Below are 15,779 nucleotides of genomic sequence, written 5' to 3' on the forward strand. Positions count from 1 at the left end.
CACTGCGCATGTAAGGCAGCTTTGCAGCAGCCTGAGCAAAAGACTTCCCACCAGCAGCATCTGTGGAGATGGAAACAGTAATAACATAAGATTCATTAAGATCTGAAGAAATGCAATAACTGGACCCTAATTAGCCACCTAGTAATGTTAAACCTGGTAAGGTTGCAAATGGATGCCTATGAGACATTCATTTTTTTGCAAGCCTATTGGGCTCTGGACCTCCAGGCACCAGTGACATCATGTTAAATTAGCTAACCCTTAGGTTAATGCCAGGGAACCTTATCAGGGAACAGAACATGATTGTCTGTACTATTAAAATGTTAGAAAGGTCCTGGAATGTCTTAGGATTTTCCTTGGCTCCCTCCCAAAAAATTTCCAGACAGTTTGGGATTTAACACAAGCAAGCGACAACTCTTCACAGACCATTTTGGATGTAACCATATTACTTTGCAGTCTAAAACAGTGTGGATATAGGCCATTCCATACCAGTTGTCTTTAGGACCAAAGAATTGTCCCAAGCATATTTAAACTATTAGTACAGACAAACTCTAAATGTGTGGGAGTCTAGAAAAAATGGCAGAGTCCCTGGCCAGTCTTAGTAATGTTTGCACTTCTGAGGCCAACTGGTTAAAGTGTGGAAGAAGAAGGAAACCAACAAGCATAACAAACTGAGGATCTTGCCTGACATCATTGCGTGAGAAGTCCTACACCGTCAGTGTTCCTCCACTGTGCTTCTCTGCAAGCTGGTCTGATTTGTGAGTAGATTAAGACTTTCATGTTGCTTCAGATGTCCCTGTAGAAGATGGAGCAGGTGTCTGAGACATGTAATGACATGCTGGGTGTGTTTATTGCTGTGGAGCAGATTGAAACATATGAGAACATGCTCTGTGTGTTTACTATATAGTGTTTTCGGAGGAGGCAAAAGTGCCATGAAGGGGAACAAGATGACAGAAGAATGAGCCATCTACATGAGACTACTTGGTCCTCCTGATAACATGGCTTTCACTATACCAGCTGACATTTGTGACTTCTGTAGAGCTAAGGTAACTCATTTTTCTCATTCCTAGGTGTAAGCTCCCACTCACTGCAGCAGAGTAAGCTCCTGCAGCAGTGTACGCTCTAAAGTTTGGTTCCTTCCCAGAAGCTTGTGTATGAACACTTTCAGACAAGTCTTTTGACACCTACAGAACAGTTGTACAGACTGGGCTGTAGGTTCTTCTGCTGTGACCTGGCAGGTGGATGCTTCTCCAGCATCCTAATCATCCTCCCTGTACTCAGTATGACGTTAGCACTGGGGTTAGGGAGATGAGGCAGGGGCAAGGGAGATTAGAGTGACACCCCCATCAAAGAGAACACAGACCACCTGACTACAGGGCATAGCCACCTCACTGTGTAGGGCTCCTACACACCTTCATGACATAACCTGTCCTGACAGTTGGTTCTAACCCAGCTGCATAAGTATACTATCTTTGGCTTCTTAAATTTGAAATAGTTCTGCTCTGTGATGCGGTGGATGTGATGCCTAGGTCAGCTCTGTTGCTAGGTTGATGGGAAATTTTCCAGCTGCAAAATTATGAATATGTGCTTCTTGTTCACAAGCTCCTTGATTCCTTTTGCACCTCATGCTGCTCCATTCTGAGCATCTGGCCTGGTGACAGAGCAACTAGCCAAGAAATGAGGATGCCAAAGGTGTCATATCTCAGTGCTGAGGAATGGTGTCTATACACTGTGGGACATGCTAGGCTATAAGCACCTTCTCAGATGCCTGTGCAGAGCTGCAGAGGTGTCAGGTTGTGTTCAATCTGGTGAGGCTGAGTACATGTTACTTGCAAGGACAGAGAGAAAGTAGGTACAGAAGTGAATCAGAGAAGAATCCGTGTGTGTACATCAAAATGCACAGTACTGTTTACAGCAATTGGAAAAAGTGGATTCTACACAATAAAGCCTTTATTTAAACCAAAATAGACAAGGATACTAAAGTATGCATGGTTTTGGCCCTGCATCTCTGTACTGGATGTGAAATTGAATAACAAGCCAACTCTTCTCGTCTCTATAGATCAGCCAATCTCCAGGGACATATTAAAGGTGTATATAAACATGCCTATGATTCAATTTTGCTTTATTCAATTACATTCTATTCAAAATTTTCTATTTTGTAGGAATACAATTTAAAACAGCTATATTTGGTCATGCTGAAACCTTAAGGCTTCTTCTTTGGAATACTTGAGAGATGAAAGTAACAAAAAAGTCCAAGTATTCATATGCTTCCTTAGAAAGATGTAAAAGATGTAGCTTGCTGGAAGAAAATTATCATGCTTGTATCTGGAAAATTTGATGTAGTTAACTGTAAGTGCACAAAATTGTACTAACAGTTTAGCAATGTCTATAGTCTTCCAGTATTTTGTCAGTGCAGTTTATAGGTCAAAATACAAGTTTTCCCTACTTTTGCTGACACTTCAGGCAATGTGCATCATTCAGAGGCGTGCTGCACGGAGTCTTGAGTTCAGTAGTTACCTGTTGCTTTCAGTGTCATCTCATCTGATATCTTAAATAGTCAGGAATAAAAAAATAAAAAGAATTTAAAAAATTTTTCTCTTCATTAAATGTTTTTTTTTTTTTTTTTTTTTCCAGAGTATTCCATTCACATTTGTAGTAAGGTTTAGAAATAATAACTATAATTTAGTAAGTGCCAGAACTGCCAGTAAGCAATCATTTCACTACTGGGAGCGGTCATTACTACAAAGCTGATGATTTGCAGCAGTGCCACACACTGAAGCAGTGAAGAGAAAGACTTTTTCTGTCCTTTCTGGATCTCAGGCTCTCCCCAGCAGCTCTATGGCCCTGTGTCTCTTTTGCAGGCTACATACAATATAAATTCCCATTCCCCTGCCACCTTGCACACTGCCATTTAATTCTTCATCAATTCCTCAAATCCTTTTGGTTTTGATAGATGAGCCCCACATTCCTGCTGAGCTGTCTGGCTTGGAGGAATATTTGAAGAGTAAAACAAATGAATGAAAAAGGTAAGTGATGGTGCCGGTGCTTGGAAGTAGCTAACAAATCAAACAGGTTTTGGTAACTGATTTTTGCACAGTTAAGGTTTGTCACTTTACATAGTGGAGCTACTTAATTTCTTTAATGCAAGCCTCTTTTTACAGACTCTTTTCAAAATTTGACAGAACAAGTATGCAAAACAATTTGTTGAGACAGTGAATACTTAGAGTTACTGAAAAATGCATGAAGGAAACATTTCTGAAAGTTCCCTGAAAATGTTAATACACCCATTACAAAATAGTAGCCAGGGAAGTTCAGATTTCTCATGGAGAGTCATACTGTCAAATAAGACACAGTTCCCTTCAGATAGGAGTGATTTATACTTTCTGTACAAAATTTGATTGAAATGTTAATTGTGGATGGGCAATAAGACTGGTCAATGAAAATGTGCAAAATCTGCTCTTCCAGAAGCTTGGGAGGAGGGAATATTCTGCCCTCACATGCCAAAAATGTACCTTTTTGCATACGCATATGGAAAGATGCTTTCACTGAAATTGTTCACATCTCTCTAAACATTAATCACACAGAACCCATACAATCATTCAAAGGACACAGCCATGAAGCAACACTGTACAAATTCCAATGTCACACTACTCTTCCACAACCTTCCACAAGGTTAAGTAACAAGAAAAAATAAAAAAAAAGTCACAAAATTGCATGGAAGTAAACACCCAAAACAAGTCCCCAGAAAGATTGGCATCATGCTCACAGATATTCCAAGAACAGAAAGAGTAGCTAAGTTTATTAGATAAACCTTGTCTAGTGAATAATTAACAGGTCAGCTTCAAGGTGAAGCCCAATATAGACTGCTCTTCTGTTTTTGTTGTTGTGACTGGGATATTTTACTTTTAATGCCTAAAAAAGGGTTATACCAGGTAATCCTGGCAGGATTAGGTGGGAGATTTATTCATTTTTAAATTTTACTTTTGATAAGTATCCATGATTCATGGAATGACATATAATTCAGTATTTTGTCCATTTTACAGTTATGCATACACAAATGTTAAATGAATGCTGTTGTTAAGGTCACAATATTAGTCAAAAGGCTGAAAGTGTTCCTTCTGTAAATGCATTTTTATAAAATTATTATGTACTACTTATTTTGTAGGGCCCCTGCCTCTTTTGCCATGAAGCATGGATATGAACTGAGTTTGTGAAGTTAAAGAGATCATAGAGCGCAGTGAGTAGGACTTCTTCCATGTTTGTGACAGAAGTTGAGTAGTGAATGCAGCAAGGCTTCCAGGGAGAAAAAAACAGGTCAGTGGTTAAGGCAATTGAATGCTGTCTTGAAAGCTAAATTATAACCTTGCCCCTGAGTTTGTAATTGATGCTATGCAAGTTAGTTACATTTATCATAGGTGGCCACTAACCAATTTTTTCAATGTCTGGTAAGAATTTGATTTATCAACGCGCTGAGTACTTAAGTATGGATCTGAAGTGAAAGAGAGCTATAAGTGGGTAAATGAAGTGTGACATAGTGCTAAATAGTTATGAAAAAATAGAGTCCTAGACTGCTTTCATATGAGACACCTAAGCTTTGTGGATTCTTTTATCTTAGCTCCTTTGTGTCTCAGAATTCCCACTTGTTAACTGAAGATAATAGCATGCCTTGGTTTGGTAGCAATGCTTGAAAATAAATGTGCTACTATTATAGAAGCTCTCTGTCAAAATAACCATGGAAGAAAAAACACTGGCAAAATCTGTAGTTCTTTATTCAGAGCATTACTTGTAGAAAATACAATAGATAGGACATAATGCCAGATTGAGTGGGAGAAACGGTGGAGAAGTTCTCATTAAATAAGTACTTTCTATTCCAGTGCAATGCATGAAACAGGGCTCCAGAACAAAACTGGTAAATGACCACATACACTAAATAATATAGTAAAATAATATGCATGCAGCAGTGAAGTAATTTAAAGTTTCACAGACCTGCTGTTCCCCAGCTCCTGAGTGTTTTGGCATGGCTACAATATGTATGGATATTTGTGGGGATTGCAAGAGAAGCACTTATGTCTGCTTTCCTGTCAAATACAATGCCTAGACCATGGGCATGTTACAGCCTGAACAGTTTTTCTGACAAAGTAATGTCCTTGACAAAGTTTAGATTAAAATAGGATCTTAAAGTAGGTTAAAACAGGATCTTAAAGCTGAAAGAGAATGGCAGAAACAGTAAATGATAATGTTACCAGCTCTGTCTAGGACACAGTGCTATCACTACAAACTTCCACCCTCACAGCCCAAGAGGAGCACTTCCTATGGCTCTCTGGGGAGAAGCTTCCCTTCTTTCAGGAATGGATCTGACAATTCAACAGAGTGCCCAATGTGAGGACACTTATGTTGACAAAAACAAATGGGGTGGTGCAGAAGTTTATGGACCATAAACAGAACAAGCCTCAAAATGGAAATCCATCATTAAGACAGGAAAACGAGATGACTGATACAGTCGTGTATCCTTAAACAAGCAGCTGCAACAATGGGTAGGGATGTACACTGTGAATGGGGTATCGAAAAATCTGTAAAATTTTCTACTCTTACAGTGCTTTTTCTACATAACGAGATAAACATAGGGGTAACTCGTGCTAGTGCTTGGTACCAAACCAGCTGCAAACTATTTTCTGTGTCAATCTTGGAGATTTCACAAAGGTGAGCCTTCAAGTTTTGCTCGGGAAAGACCACCACGCTGTCAAGACTCTGACAGCAGGTCAGTAAAAAGGCCCAGGAAAATACACTATGCTTATCTGTTACAACTGCTCTATGAGTATTATTTTATAGGCAGTTTCCCTGCAGTACACTTTACATCCTTACAAATATGTTAGGAGCTGTTAGGAACTATGTCCTTATCATTTGAGATAGGACACACTATTCAAGCAGTCAGATACGTCGCAGTAACATGGTATCACAGACCACACGTGGTGGTGTTCTCACGCACAACTCCTGCCATGAAAAACAATGATAAAACAATTCCTTGTGGAGCAGGAGCGATTCAGATACCTAAAACCTGTTAGTTACTTCTTCTGTTGACAATTCTGAAAGGTGAGGAAACGCACTGTAGGACAAGTTTTGCCATAGGATAGGATTATAACAGTTTAAAGTGTATTTATCTATGGGAAGAAAAAACTTATCTGGTGATCTATCTGGCACTTAGTTCTAACTTTACCAGGTCTCGAGATGATCACAGGTTTCACTGATTACTGTGAGAGTGCAGAACACTCCTTTGACTTCACTTTCTCTAGTGTACGTGCAATAGTAACGTACATATCTATAAACAAAACAAAAATCTCTACTGAAGCAGGTACCTGTCTGCTTCATCCCCCTCTTCCCCGCAATGTCAGAGAATAACTAACGTAGCAGCTGTTAGTCCCCGCTTGATGCACTCCAGAAAAGTGATCAGAGGGGAAGAGGAACGGAGGGGACCAGGACGGGGACTCGGGGGCCGCTGCGGGTTGTCCTGGGCCGTGCCGGGGCTGGGCTGGGCTGGACGGCAGCGTGCCGGGGGCGGGCGGGCTCCCCCCGTCCCGTCCCGTCCCGTCCCGCCCCACCGCCCCTGGGGCGGGCCGCCCGCCGCGGCCCATATAGGGGCGGCCGGGGGTGCGAGCAGCACTCGCTACGGAGGGGAGCGGTGTCCCCTCTGTTCCTCCCGGCGGCCGCTTTCCTGGGCGGTGCAGGTGAGTGAGCCCCCGGGCTGGGGGGCTGCGGGCCGCTTCCTCCCTCTTCTTCTCCTCCTTTTTCTTTTGCTTCTTCTCCTCCTCCTCCGGGCGCGGCTTCCCCAACAAACCGCGTCCTTCCCCCTGCAGGCTCCTCCCGGAGAGAGGCGGCTTCCCCGTGGCGCCGCGGCCATGGCCTCGGTACCCTCCGCCGGCTGCCTCCTGGCCAAGAACCAGTACTACAGGAGTAAGTGCTCGGCGGGGCCGGGGGTGCCGGGACACTGCGGTGCGAGTATAGGGCTTGGTGGTATCACGGTGGAAAGTAGGGCAATTAGGTTGTTTTGGACTTGAATCTTCAGGACTAGGCTCATTTGTGTTGATAACAGTGGGTACGTGACCATAAGATTCTTCCACTGATTTCAGCGAACGTTATGCAACCAGATCTCAGTGTGTTTTTAAGTGAAGAGTAAGACTGAGGGATCAACTTACATAAAAGTTTTTATGTAAACAACAGTAGTAGGAGGGCATATATGATACAGAAGTTATACTTCGTAGCAAAGTAAGCTTACCATTTTAGATTGTTTCCTCCAAGATAGCAGCAGGTCTGAAAAATTCTTGGTGTAGAAATAGTGTGTGCTCTTGAAGCATTTTTTCCCTTATGTGTGTCTGTTTTCCATGAACAGCACGACAAAACTCGGAATCCAGTGTTTCTTCCAGCTCCTCCTGCTGTTCAGATGCTGTGAACACTGCAGACCAGGACAAAGCATTTCATGGTATTGTTCCCTTCTTTCAGTCTTCCAGTTTTGCCTGTCTGTTACTCAGCCGGTGTCTAATGGTGGGGTCTCTTTCTCCCTTGGCAGGGTTACCTGAGTTAATTGATAAATGTTGGTGGATAAAAAGCTTTTTCCATAGTGAACCATCTCCACCAACTGTTGGCAGAAAAACACTCTCAGCAAGCAGGTGAGTCCTGTTTTTATGAGGTTGTGATCAGCTAAAACAATCTCGGGGGTCCAATGGTCTTTTGATGACTTAAAGTGTACTGCTATAGAAGCTTCCCATGTTTTCACTTTAATAAATGAAATTATATGCTACTTCACATTAAGCAGTGACTATTACTGTTCCACATTTATAGTGATATTTGTTTAATCCTCTACCTATAGCACTTGCACACCCATTTATGGAGTTTACCCATTTTACTTTATGTTAAAAAGCTGATATGAATGCATCCAAAAATACTTAAGCAGATAAATGTCTTTGAATAAAATAATAATTCTACTCGTAACCTTTTTATATTTATTTCTGCAGTACCAACAGTTGAATAGGACAGCGTGCTGGCTTTACTGACTGAGATACTATGTACGGACTTGTTTTTCCAAGAGGCTTGGGATCTTCCTAATGTCTGGGTTCAGCTGCAAGAAGAAAACAAAACCTGTAGGAGAGTGGAAAAGTGTATTTTTGAAATATTTGCCAGTACCTTAAACAATATTGCTTAATGGACATGTCCATTGCCTACCTTGTTCATTACGAAGTTGCTGTAATTTGAGACGTCTCTCTAATGGAAGTTACCAGGATTAAATATCCTGATGACTTACTTGGATAGTTAGAGAAAAATTACAGTGTAAGTAAGATATTTTAGGTTTAGGAGAAGTGTGTGTATTGAATGACTTTGCAATAGATGATACTCTTAAGTTTTTACCTTTAAGATGTCAGCTCTATAGGCAGTCACAACGAAGTAAAGAAGATTCTGGGCTATATATCCGAGTGGGACTGCTATATGGTACATGTTTTCTATCAAGTATTTGTGTACCAGTCACAGGGAATAAGTTTACAAGAATGCTTGTTAATAGCTTTGCCTTTAGAAAGCCCAGTTACATGAAGAAACAGTAGTTTGGTCTCTTTGTCCTAGTAGAGTTCATAGATCCCAACCTCAAATACCCTGGTGCAACTTTCATTCATATCTGTGTATGTTGGTATTTGAGGACAGAATAGAAGAGTTAGAGAAGAAACCAGTAATCCTAATGGAGACTGACATCTTCCAAGCAGAAGAGCAGCCTTAATCAGAGTTGATATGCCTAGCTGTTTTAGATTACTCTCACCTGCTTTGCTGTAGCTTAAAGAGCTACTTGTTCTCAAGTGATTTAATCCTATCAATATACACTGCTGTCTGTCAGCTTAGTTATGGTTAGATCTGGCAAAGTGTTCAACTCAAAGTAATCACATTAATATTATTAACCAAGTCTACCTTTGTCATGATCCATGCTCTTGAAAGATACTCTAACATAACTTCATTTGGTCTTCAGCGTTGCGAAGCAGTACAGCAGATTCATTCTAATGCATTTCAGACATACCCAGTAGAAGTCGTAGAAAATAAGTATTTGGCTGGGTGATACCATTTCTGTAAATTATCTATGCAACTTTTTGGATGTACTGTCACTAAGCCTACCTGACCTTTGTCCATCACTGGATGAACTAACAATAGCAAACATTAATGTAGCCAACATTTTTCATTGTAAGTTAATGGTTGTCATGGTTATGTGTAACTCCAAAGTGTGTCAAGTGGCTGCTCCAGGAAGCTTACAGTGTTGGAAATGAGTAAATGCATGGCACATGACAACAGAAAAGAACATAATTCTGAAAACATAGTTTCAGGAATCCATTAAACTTACTTGTTAAATATCTTACCTTACTCCTATTGTGTAGTTTCATCGTTGTCCTTCTCTAAGTGTACAGAATGAACTATTTTTTTATACTAAGATTTTTTTATTAATAAAAATCAGTATTTGGTCTGACTTATTTTTGGCCTCTAATAACAAACTGGTGTTCAGTGTTGCTTGTGGTGCAGTTTGTGGGTGGTTTTTTGGGGGGGAAAGGTGTGTTTCTTCTGTTTTGTTTCTCTTATGTGAAGTATTAGTAAAATTTAAAATTCCCACAGCAATCTTTGTGCTGTGTGTGTCACATTGTTCCTTTTGTCACTTCAAAGTCTGATGTGAGGTGAAAAAGGAATAGTGGAATGTAAGCTAGGAAAAAGACCCTAGTGCCTTTTTCTATAATGTCATGTTGTAAAAAAAGGGGAAAAGACAGACTTGCTAGTTGCAAGAAGGTGATTGTGTCTCTCTTTGAAGATACCTGTAACCATAGAAGAAAGAAATGCTCTAGCCCTTATTGTACATGAGAGATACACTGTGGAAAAGCCCAGTGACAAGCTTCTGTATTGCTTGCTGAGCTTGAGCTGCCTCTGTCCTTATATAGTCAGAAAGCATACTGTTTGCATTCATCTGTTTAGGCTCTATGAACTACTTGTTTTTGTAATGGCATCATAATGATGAAAAACTCTGTTCTGGGCAGGTGCCCTTATGCCATCCCCATCATCCTTTACTGTGATCAGCTCAGCATTGGAGCGCCACCACCAACTCATAGTCATTTGTGCCAGTTCTTCAAAGTATAGTTATCCTGTAATGAATCAGCTCTATTAAATAACATCCAATGCTGCTATGACAAACTCCTGAGAGGATATGGGTAAATGGGACACTAAATTGCTTGCTATTGGAGGACTGTGTTTTGTTACATCACGGTAATAAGGAAACGTCAATTTTCTTGATTAAATGTCACTATAATATTACTGGGGGGTGGGGGGGGAGACAAAATTTAAATTATTAAAAATGAAATATGAAAGGGAAACTATACTGTATAGCTTAACTGTTGTGTAGAATAAGAAAAACAGGAAAATAATGATTTTAACACCTCTCTGGGTAAGACAGATACAAATGTTTGATCAAAGATTAATTGTAGTAAGAAAAAAAAAAAGCTTTTTCCTGTTGAAGGACTATAGGTAGAGATTTATTTTGATGCAGTTAAACCATATATTGTTATCCATCTGGAAAAAAGTAAGTATCAGAAGTAGGACTTGTGCCAGCATGTAAATACTATAATCCAACTGTCATCACCAGCTTAGGAATGGAGAGATGGACTTTAAAAAGACTTTTTTTTTCTCAAATGCACATATAGCAGTGATATTCAATCATGGACTCCAATTTCTTTCCTAAAAGGAAAACTGAAGTCATAGTCTACTGGTCCTAGTAGTACCCTATTTTAGGAGTCAACATAAAAGATAAATCTTATATCATTTGTTTTGGTTCAAGAAGGATGAAGTCTTTCTCTTGAGCACATTTACAGAAATTCATTACTATGAAGTCATTTTTCTCCCAATAGTTGTGGTTTGGAAGAAGTACCATGGAGTTATATTTCTTTCCAAGAATTTTCTTGCCTGTATGTGAGGTAAGCAATACTACATATTGTGGATAGACAATAGGATTAACTGTAAAGACTGTAACTGTTGCTGTGACATGGGATTTATTTTTGGTATACTGGCCTTTTCTGCAGAAGCAAGAATGATAAATGAAGCCATTTAAGAAACATGTTCTCAATATAAGAATGAACAGGAAATCAAACAGCAAGTCAAACTCAATTTGAGTTGTTAGGAATAAGCAATTTTTTTTTTTTAGTATGTGCAGTGATTAAGACTCCCATAAACAATGTGCTTTACAAAAGCATTCCTTTGTAAATTCTTTGGAAGTGTAATTTCTGTTTGTGATATTACAACATTCTGATATTTTAAAATATGTGCATGTCCCTCTTTTTTTTTTTTTTTTCATGATCTTAACCATGAATTATTTATTGAAAGCAGGCTCTCTCTTATTGTCACTTCTCAACTCTTCTACAAAGCAGGGTTCATTCAGCCATTTCTACTGGGATTGATGTTGTTTGCAAAACATTTCTCGGGTTATTGCACTTACAGCTGGTGACTGTGAAAATTTTGACCGTGACCATATTTGGTGTCCTGGCTGACTCTTCAGTAATGGAAGGATTCTGTCAGATTTCTCTTGTCATGCACTCTGTCATATGCCATTTTAAGCTGTTCTGGCAGCAGCAGATGTGAAATATACTGTACGTAATCACTGGAAGATTGGTCTTTGTAATAGAAAGAGGCTATCGCTAATAGGAGAGAGAATCAGATCAGTCAGGGAAAAAGCATCTTTTTTCCTTTTTTCCACTACTATCTCTCTCAGAAACTGTGGAGAAAGAAAGCACTGTTTCCCAACCCTATGCCAAAAGAGAAGATTCAGCTCTGTTACAATATTCAATGGTATGTTCAGAGACACTCTATTGTGTATGTTTCTCAAAAATAGAGTTATAATAGTGCTTGCAGTCACAATGACAGGATATGATCTGGATAGAGCTATGACCTTTTTATTAGATCAACTCATAACAGGAAAAAAAGGGGCTTGTACACTCAAAAAGTTGTTTCTTTTCTCAGCTGTGTCAGCCACTACATCTCCTTAAAACTTTGCCATCTTTAGCTTCCATAAAATTAATTTTCACTTATACCTGTAAAGCAGAACCCATCATCTCACTTTACTTGTCTAGCTGAGATAGCAGTATTGGGTGCAAGATAAAACTGTTTTGTCAGTTTGTAAGGTGCGCTGAGGAGGTACAGCCTCTGTCATAACAGAAGAGGACTGATAGGACTGTCTGGACTTCAGTCATCCTACTGCGATCATCATCTGGACAGGCTGAGGCCAGGGTATCTGGGAGAAATGCATCAATACTGGGAATAACTTTTTAAAAAGACATTATTCAGGTTTTGGGTTTTTTTGGTGCTTTTTTTTTTTTGTTGTTGCTCTTTTTGCAACAAGTGAAAAACCATCTCATCCTGACTTTGAAGTAGTCAGTGATGGAGAGTAAAATGTGCTAGTAAAATTTTCAATGGTAGATCACACCTTTAAAGATCTTCCCCATTGCTGCCAACTTGTATTTCTCTGTGAACAGCAGTTCAGGGGTTAGTCAGGAATGCATGACTCAAATGACTAGCAAAAAAGTTTTAAAGTGCTGATTCTACTTCCTCTTCAAGGATCTTGACAGTGATTTCTGAAGAGGTTGTATCATTTTGTTTAATCTCCAGCTACACCAACTTCAAGAAGTATTTCAGCACAATAGGAGTGGATTAATAGGTGGAAAGCAGCTGGAGATATGCTTTTTGCTTCTGTGAGTCCAAGCTAAAAGCCAGGCTCTTAGAGTATGTTTCCCACTCCAGTTTACTTATTTCAGATTGGGTGAGGATATACCAAGTAATGTTAAACCAAATGAGAAGGAAAAAGGTGATGGTGTGGTTTTGGGATGGCATAAAAATGTTGACCAGTTTGAAATCTTGGATCCTAAACCACATGCTTTAACTTGATTCACTTGAAAATAGAATTTAATGAAAAGATTCCTTAATATCTCAAATCATAATATGTTTAAAGAGTTCTACCCATTACAACTAATTACATGTATGAAATAACACACAAATTCACATTTAAAAAAATTTAATTTAAAAATAACTTTCAATCCTCTCTTTGATGACATGTATTGTGCATTTTTTTGTACTTAATTCCATTGTCACATTATATATAGAGTAGCTTATTCATCTCAAAAAAAGCACTTTAAATTTTGAATAAAATTTTGTAAGCTATAATAGGTTCTTATAGGAAAACTATTTTAGATATACCCTATCTTTCTAAGAACCTCTAAATTGCAAGTTTCACTGCCTCATAATTGTGCAGAAATGAAAGGATAATACTAGGGGTAAAATGCACAATAAAATATGTTCCTTTGAATAGGTATTTTCCCATCATATTTTAACGAGGCTAATTTAATGCTGTCATGACTTCAGCTCAGACCCATTGTACATTTAAGTTTAGGTGAAATCTAGAATTACTATTGAATCACACCAACAAGATGTGTTAGTGACTAGACAATTTCTCCATGGCAGTAGCAGATTGAGTGAAGTCTGTAAGGTAAAAGGCAAGGTAAATGTACGTTGGATGTAGTAATCCCTTCACATTCTGTCACAATAAAACGCCTGCCTGAAAAATACACAATCAATTTGGGAAAAAACCCCAAAGCACTGCACCAAAAAAACCCTCCTTGTTCTCATTCTGTGCTTTCCAGAAACATATTTTTCTAGGTGAAGCATTAGTTGCTTTGTATTTCTTTCTAATTTCATTGCAAAAGAATGACAAGCTGAAATGCATTAAGCAAACAGATTGCTACTTTCACTACTTATTTTTCTGGTTGTCATAATTATTGTCCTACATTCTTATGCCATTATTGCTTAATGTATTTAGTGGGGGAGTTGTTTCTTCTCTGTTTATCTGTCACCATATTGTGAACGTAACAGGAGCGTTATCTGGAGGGGGCAGCTTTGTGGTGCAAACACTTTTTAAACACCTACATGCCATTAAAACGGAGCTCTGGTGACTAAGCGGGTCAGCTCAGACCTTCTGAGATAAATGTGCGTAGGCTGTAACTCTCATGTAAGGACTGATTTTTATTCTGCATTTTAACAACATAGCATTGGACATTAATTTTGAAAAACATCATCTGCTAGGCATTATAAGATTGTAAGAGGCCTTTATGACTAGTTTGGAAGATGGATGTTCTTTCACTTTTTTTGGACATTAAAGCATCCACATCATTTATTATATATTTTAAAAGAGGACTTGCCAAGAGTAAGGACTATGATTTATTGGCCAAAACATTCTTCAACTGAGAAAAGGCCTTTTTCTGTACAATATCAGTCAAATACTATATCCTCCATATATTTAACTTGTTCATGCTCATAGCATTTAGTTCAGCCTCCAAACAGGAAAGTCATTTGAGGTTTATTTAAACAGAAGTCAATCCTTCTTCAATGTCACCTAATGCTGAAATTCACTGAGATCAAAACTGCTTTTTGTAATAAATAAATGTAAATTCATTGATGGTGGATTTGAAGTAAAAAACTAAAAAGGTCACAAAATGAACAGTTGTGATAGTCATTCACACCTACCTAAAATCCTAATTATATGTAGGGATCGATATGGCTCAGAGAGTCACAGAGGTTAAGTTTATGTCAATGATCATTTACTCTCTCTCCTCTCCCCTAGTTGCCCTCTGCACTAATTAAAAAAAAAACAAAACACTAAACCAGCAACAAACACCCTCTTAGCACCTACACAGGAATAATACAGAAATGAGATAGAAAGGGCAGCCAGGGCAAACAGCAGTCCCTTTAATCCTCGAATGGGTATCTCCAGGACATACATCTTCCTGTCTCTGGTTAAAAAAATCCCCAAAAGTATTTTGCTGTGGCCAGGAAATAATCTAAACCATATCAGAAGCTCAGAAAGACCAGGCACTGGGATCATTTATACTGAGCCAACTCTCAAGTAAGGAAAATGGATTGAAAGAATCCACAGCCTCACTGTGGAACAGGGAGTAGACTGCAGCACAATCTTTTACCTCAATAAAACCTTGACTTTTTGGTGAAAAATAACATCCGTGAAATATGTTGACAGGATATGTTCCTGTGATGGCTAGTGGGAGTTTTGTTTAAGATCTCTTTTATGGGCTAGTCTTCTCTTGTTCTGACCCCCTGTCCCCACCCCCACCCCCCCCTTCAGTTTTATGCATGTTACATTAAAATGGATTAAGTCTTTATGGGGAACATGGTGATGGGCTGCAGCCAAGCAAAAACTCCTTGAGATGTACCCAATGTGTGTATTGAAAGTATGTTGTGAATTTCAGGGCAAACATAATTTTTAAAAAATCTGTATTATTTCAGTGAAAGAATAGAAAAAATATGTCAAAACATTTTGACTGACCATAATAATGACTGTTACAAGGAGATGTAGTGTGAGGAATAAGCTGAATTTAACATTAACCTGCAATATCAGAGAGAGCAAGCATTTTACTAATCTCTGGGAAAGCAACACTAACTGCTGTAGTAAATTGCATCTGGGGGCTTGATTCACCCTCCCTTTCAATAAACAGCACTAGCAGTGATGTCTCTACCTAGACCAGAGCCATCAAACGGACAGACTGAGAGGAGGTAAGGAGGATGAATAAACCAAACTCTCACTGGCTGCTGCAGATTATGAGAAAGAAAATCTGCAGGTTCATCTGGGGTCTGGACCCAACATGACAAATTTCTTGTCAGAGAACTAGTGGAGGTTGTCCACCATTTTACAGTAAAAAAAGTCAGGTTTGTTTTTATTTTTTTTC

The 15,779-nt window shown here is 39.0% G+C and overlaps 1 protein-coding gene across 1 annotated transcript; it reads left to right on the plus strand.

Annotated features, from left to right (window-relative positions):
* The first annotated feature begins 6,641 nt into the window (after window positions 1-6,641).
* PPDPFL (pancreatic progenitor cell differentiation and proliferation factor like) lies at window positions 6,642-9,491 on the plus strand. The gene is made up of 5 exons (XM_074893603.1): window positions 6,642-6,719; window positions 6,849-6,945; window positions 7,382-7,471; window positions 7,559-7,658; window positions 8,004-9,491. Exons 2-5 carry the CDS (start codon window positions 6,891-6,893, stop codon window positions 8,014-8,016), a joined length of 258 nt encoding a protein of 85 aa, XP_074749704.1. The 5' UTR covers window positions 6,642-6,719; window positions 6,849-6,890; the 3' UTR covers window positions 8,017-9,491.
* The last annotated feature ends 6,288 nt before the right edge of the window (window positions 9,492-15,779 follow it).

The sequence above is a fragment of the Strix uralensis genome, chromosome 1, assembly GCF_047716275.1.
Source record: "Strix uralensis isolate ZFMK-TIS-50842 chromosome 1, bStrUra1, whole genome shotgun sequence".
Taxonomy (NCBI): Eukaryota; Metazoa; Chordata; class Aves; order Strigiformes; family Strigidae; genus Strix; species Strix uralensis.

Coding starts and splice junctions, on each gene's coding strand:
- PPDPFL (XM_074893603.1), top strand. CDS start 6,891: ATGGCCTCGGTACCCTCCGCCGGCTGCCTCCTGGCCAAGAACCAGTAC. Junction 6,946..7,381: donor CAAGAACCAGTACTACAGGA/GTAAGTGCTCGG, acceptor TTCCATGAACAG/CACGACAAAACTCGGAATCC. Junction 7,472..7,558: donor CCAGGACAAAGCATTTCATG/GTATTGTTCCCT, acceptor CTCCCTTGGCAG/GGTTACCTGAGTTAATTGAT.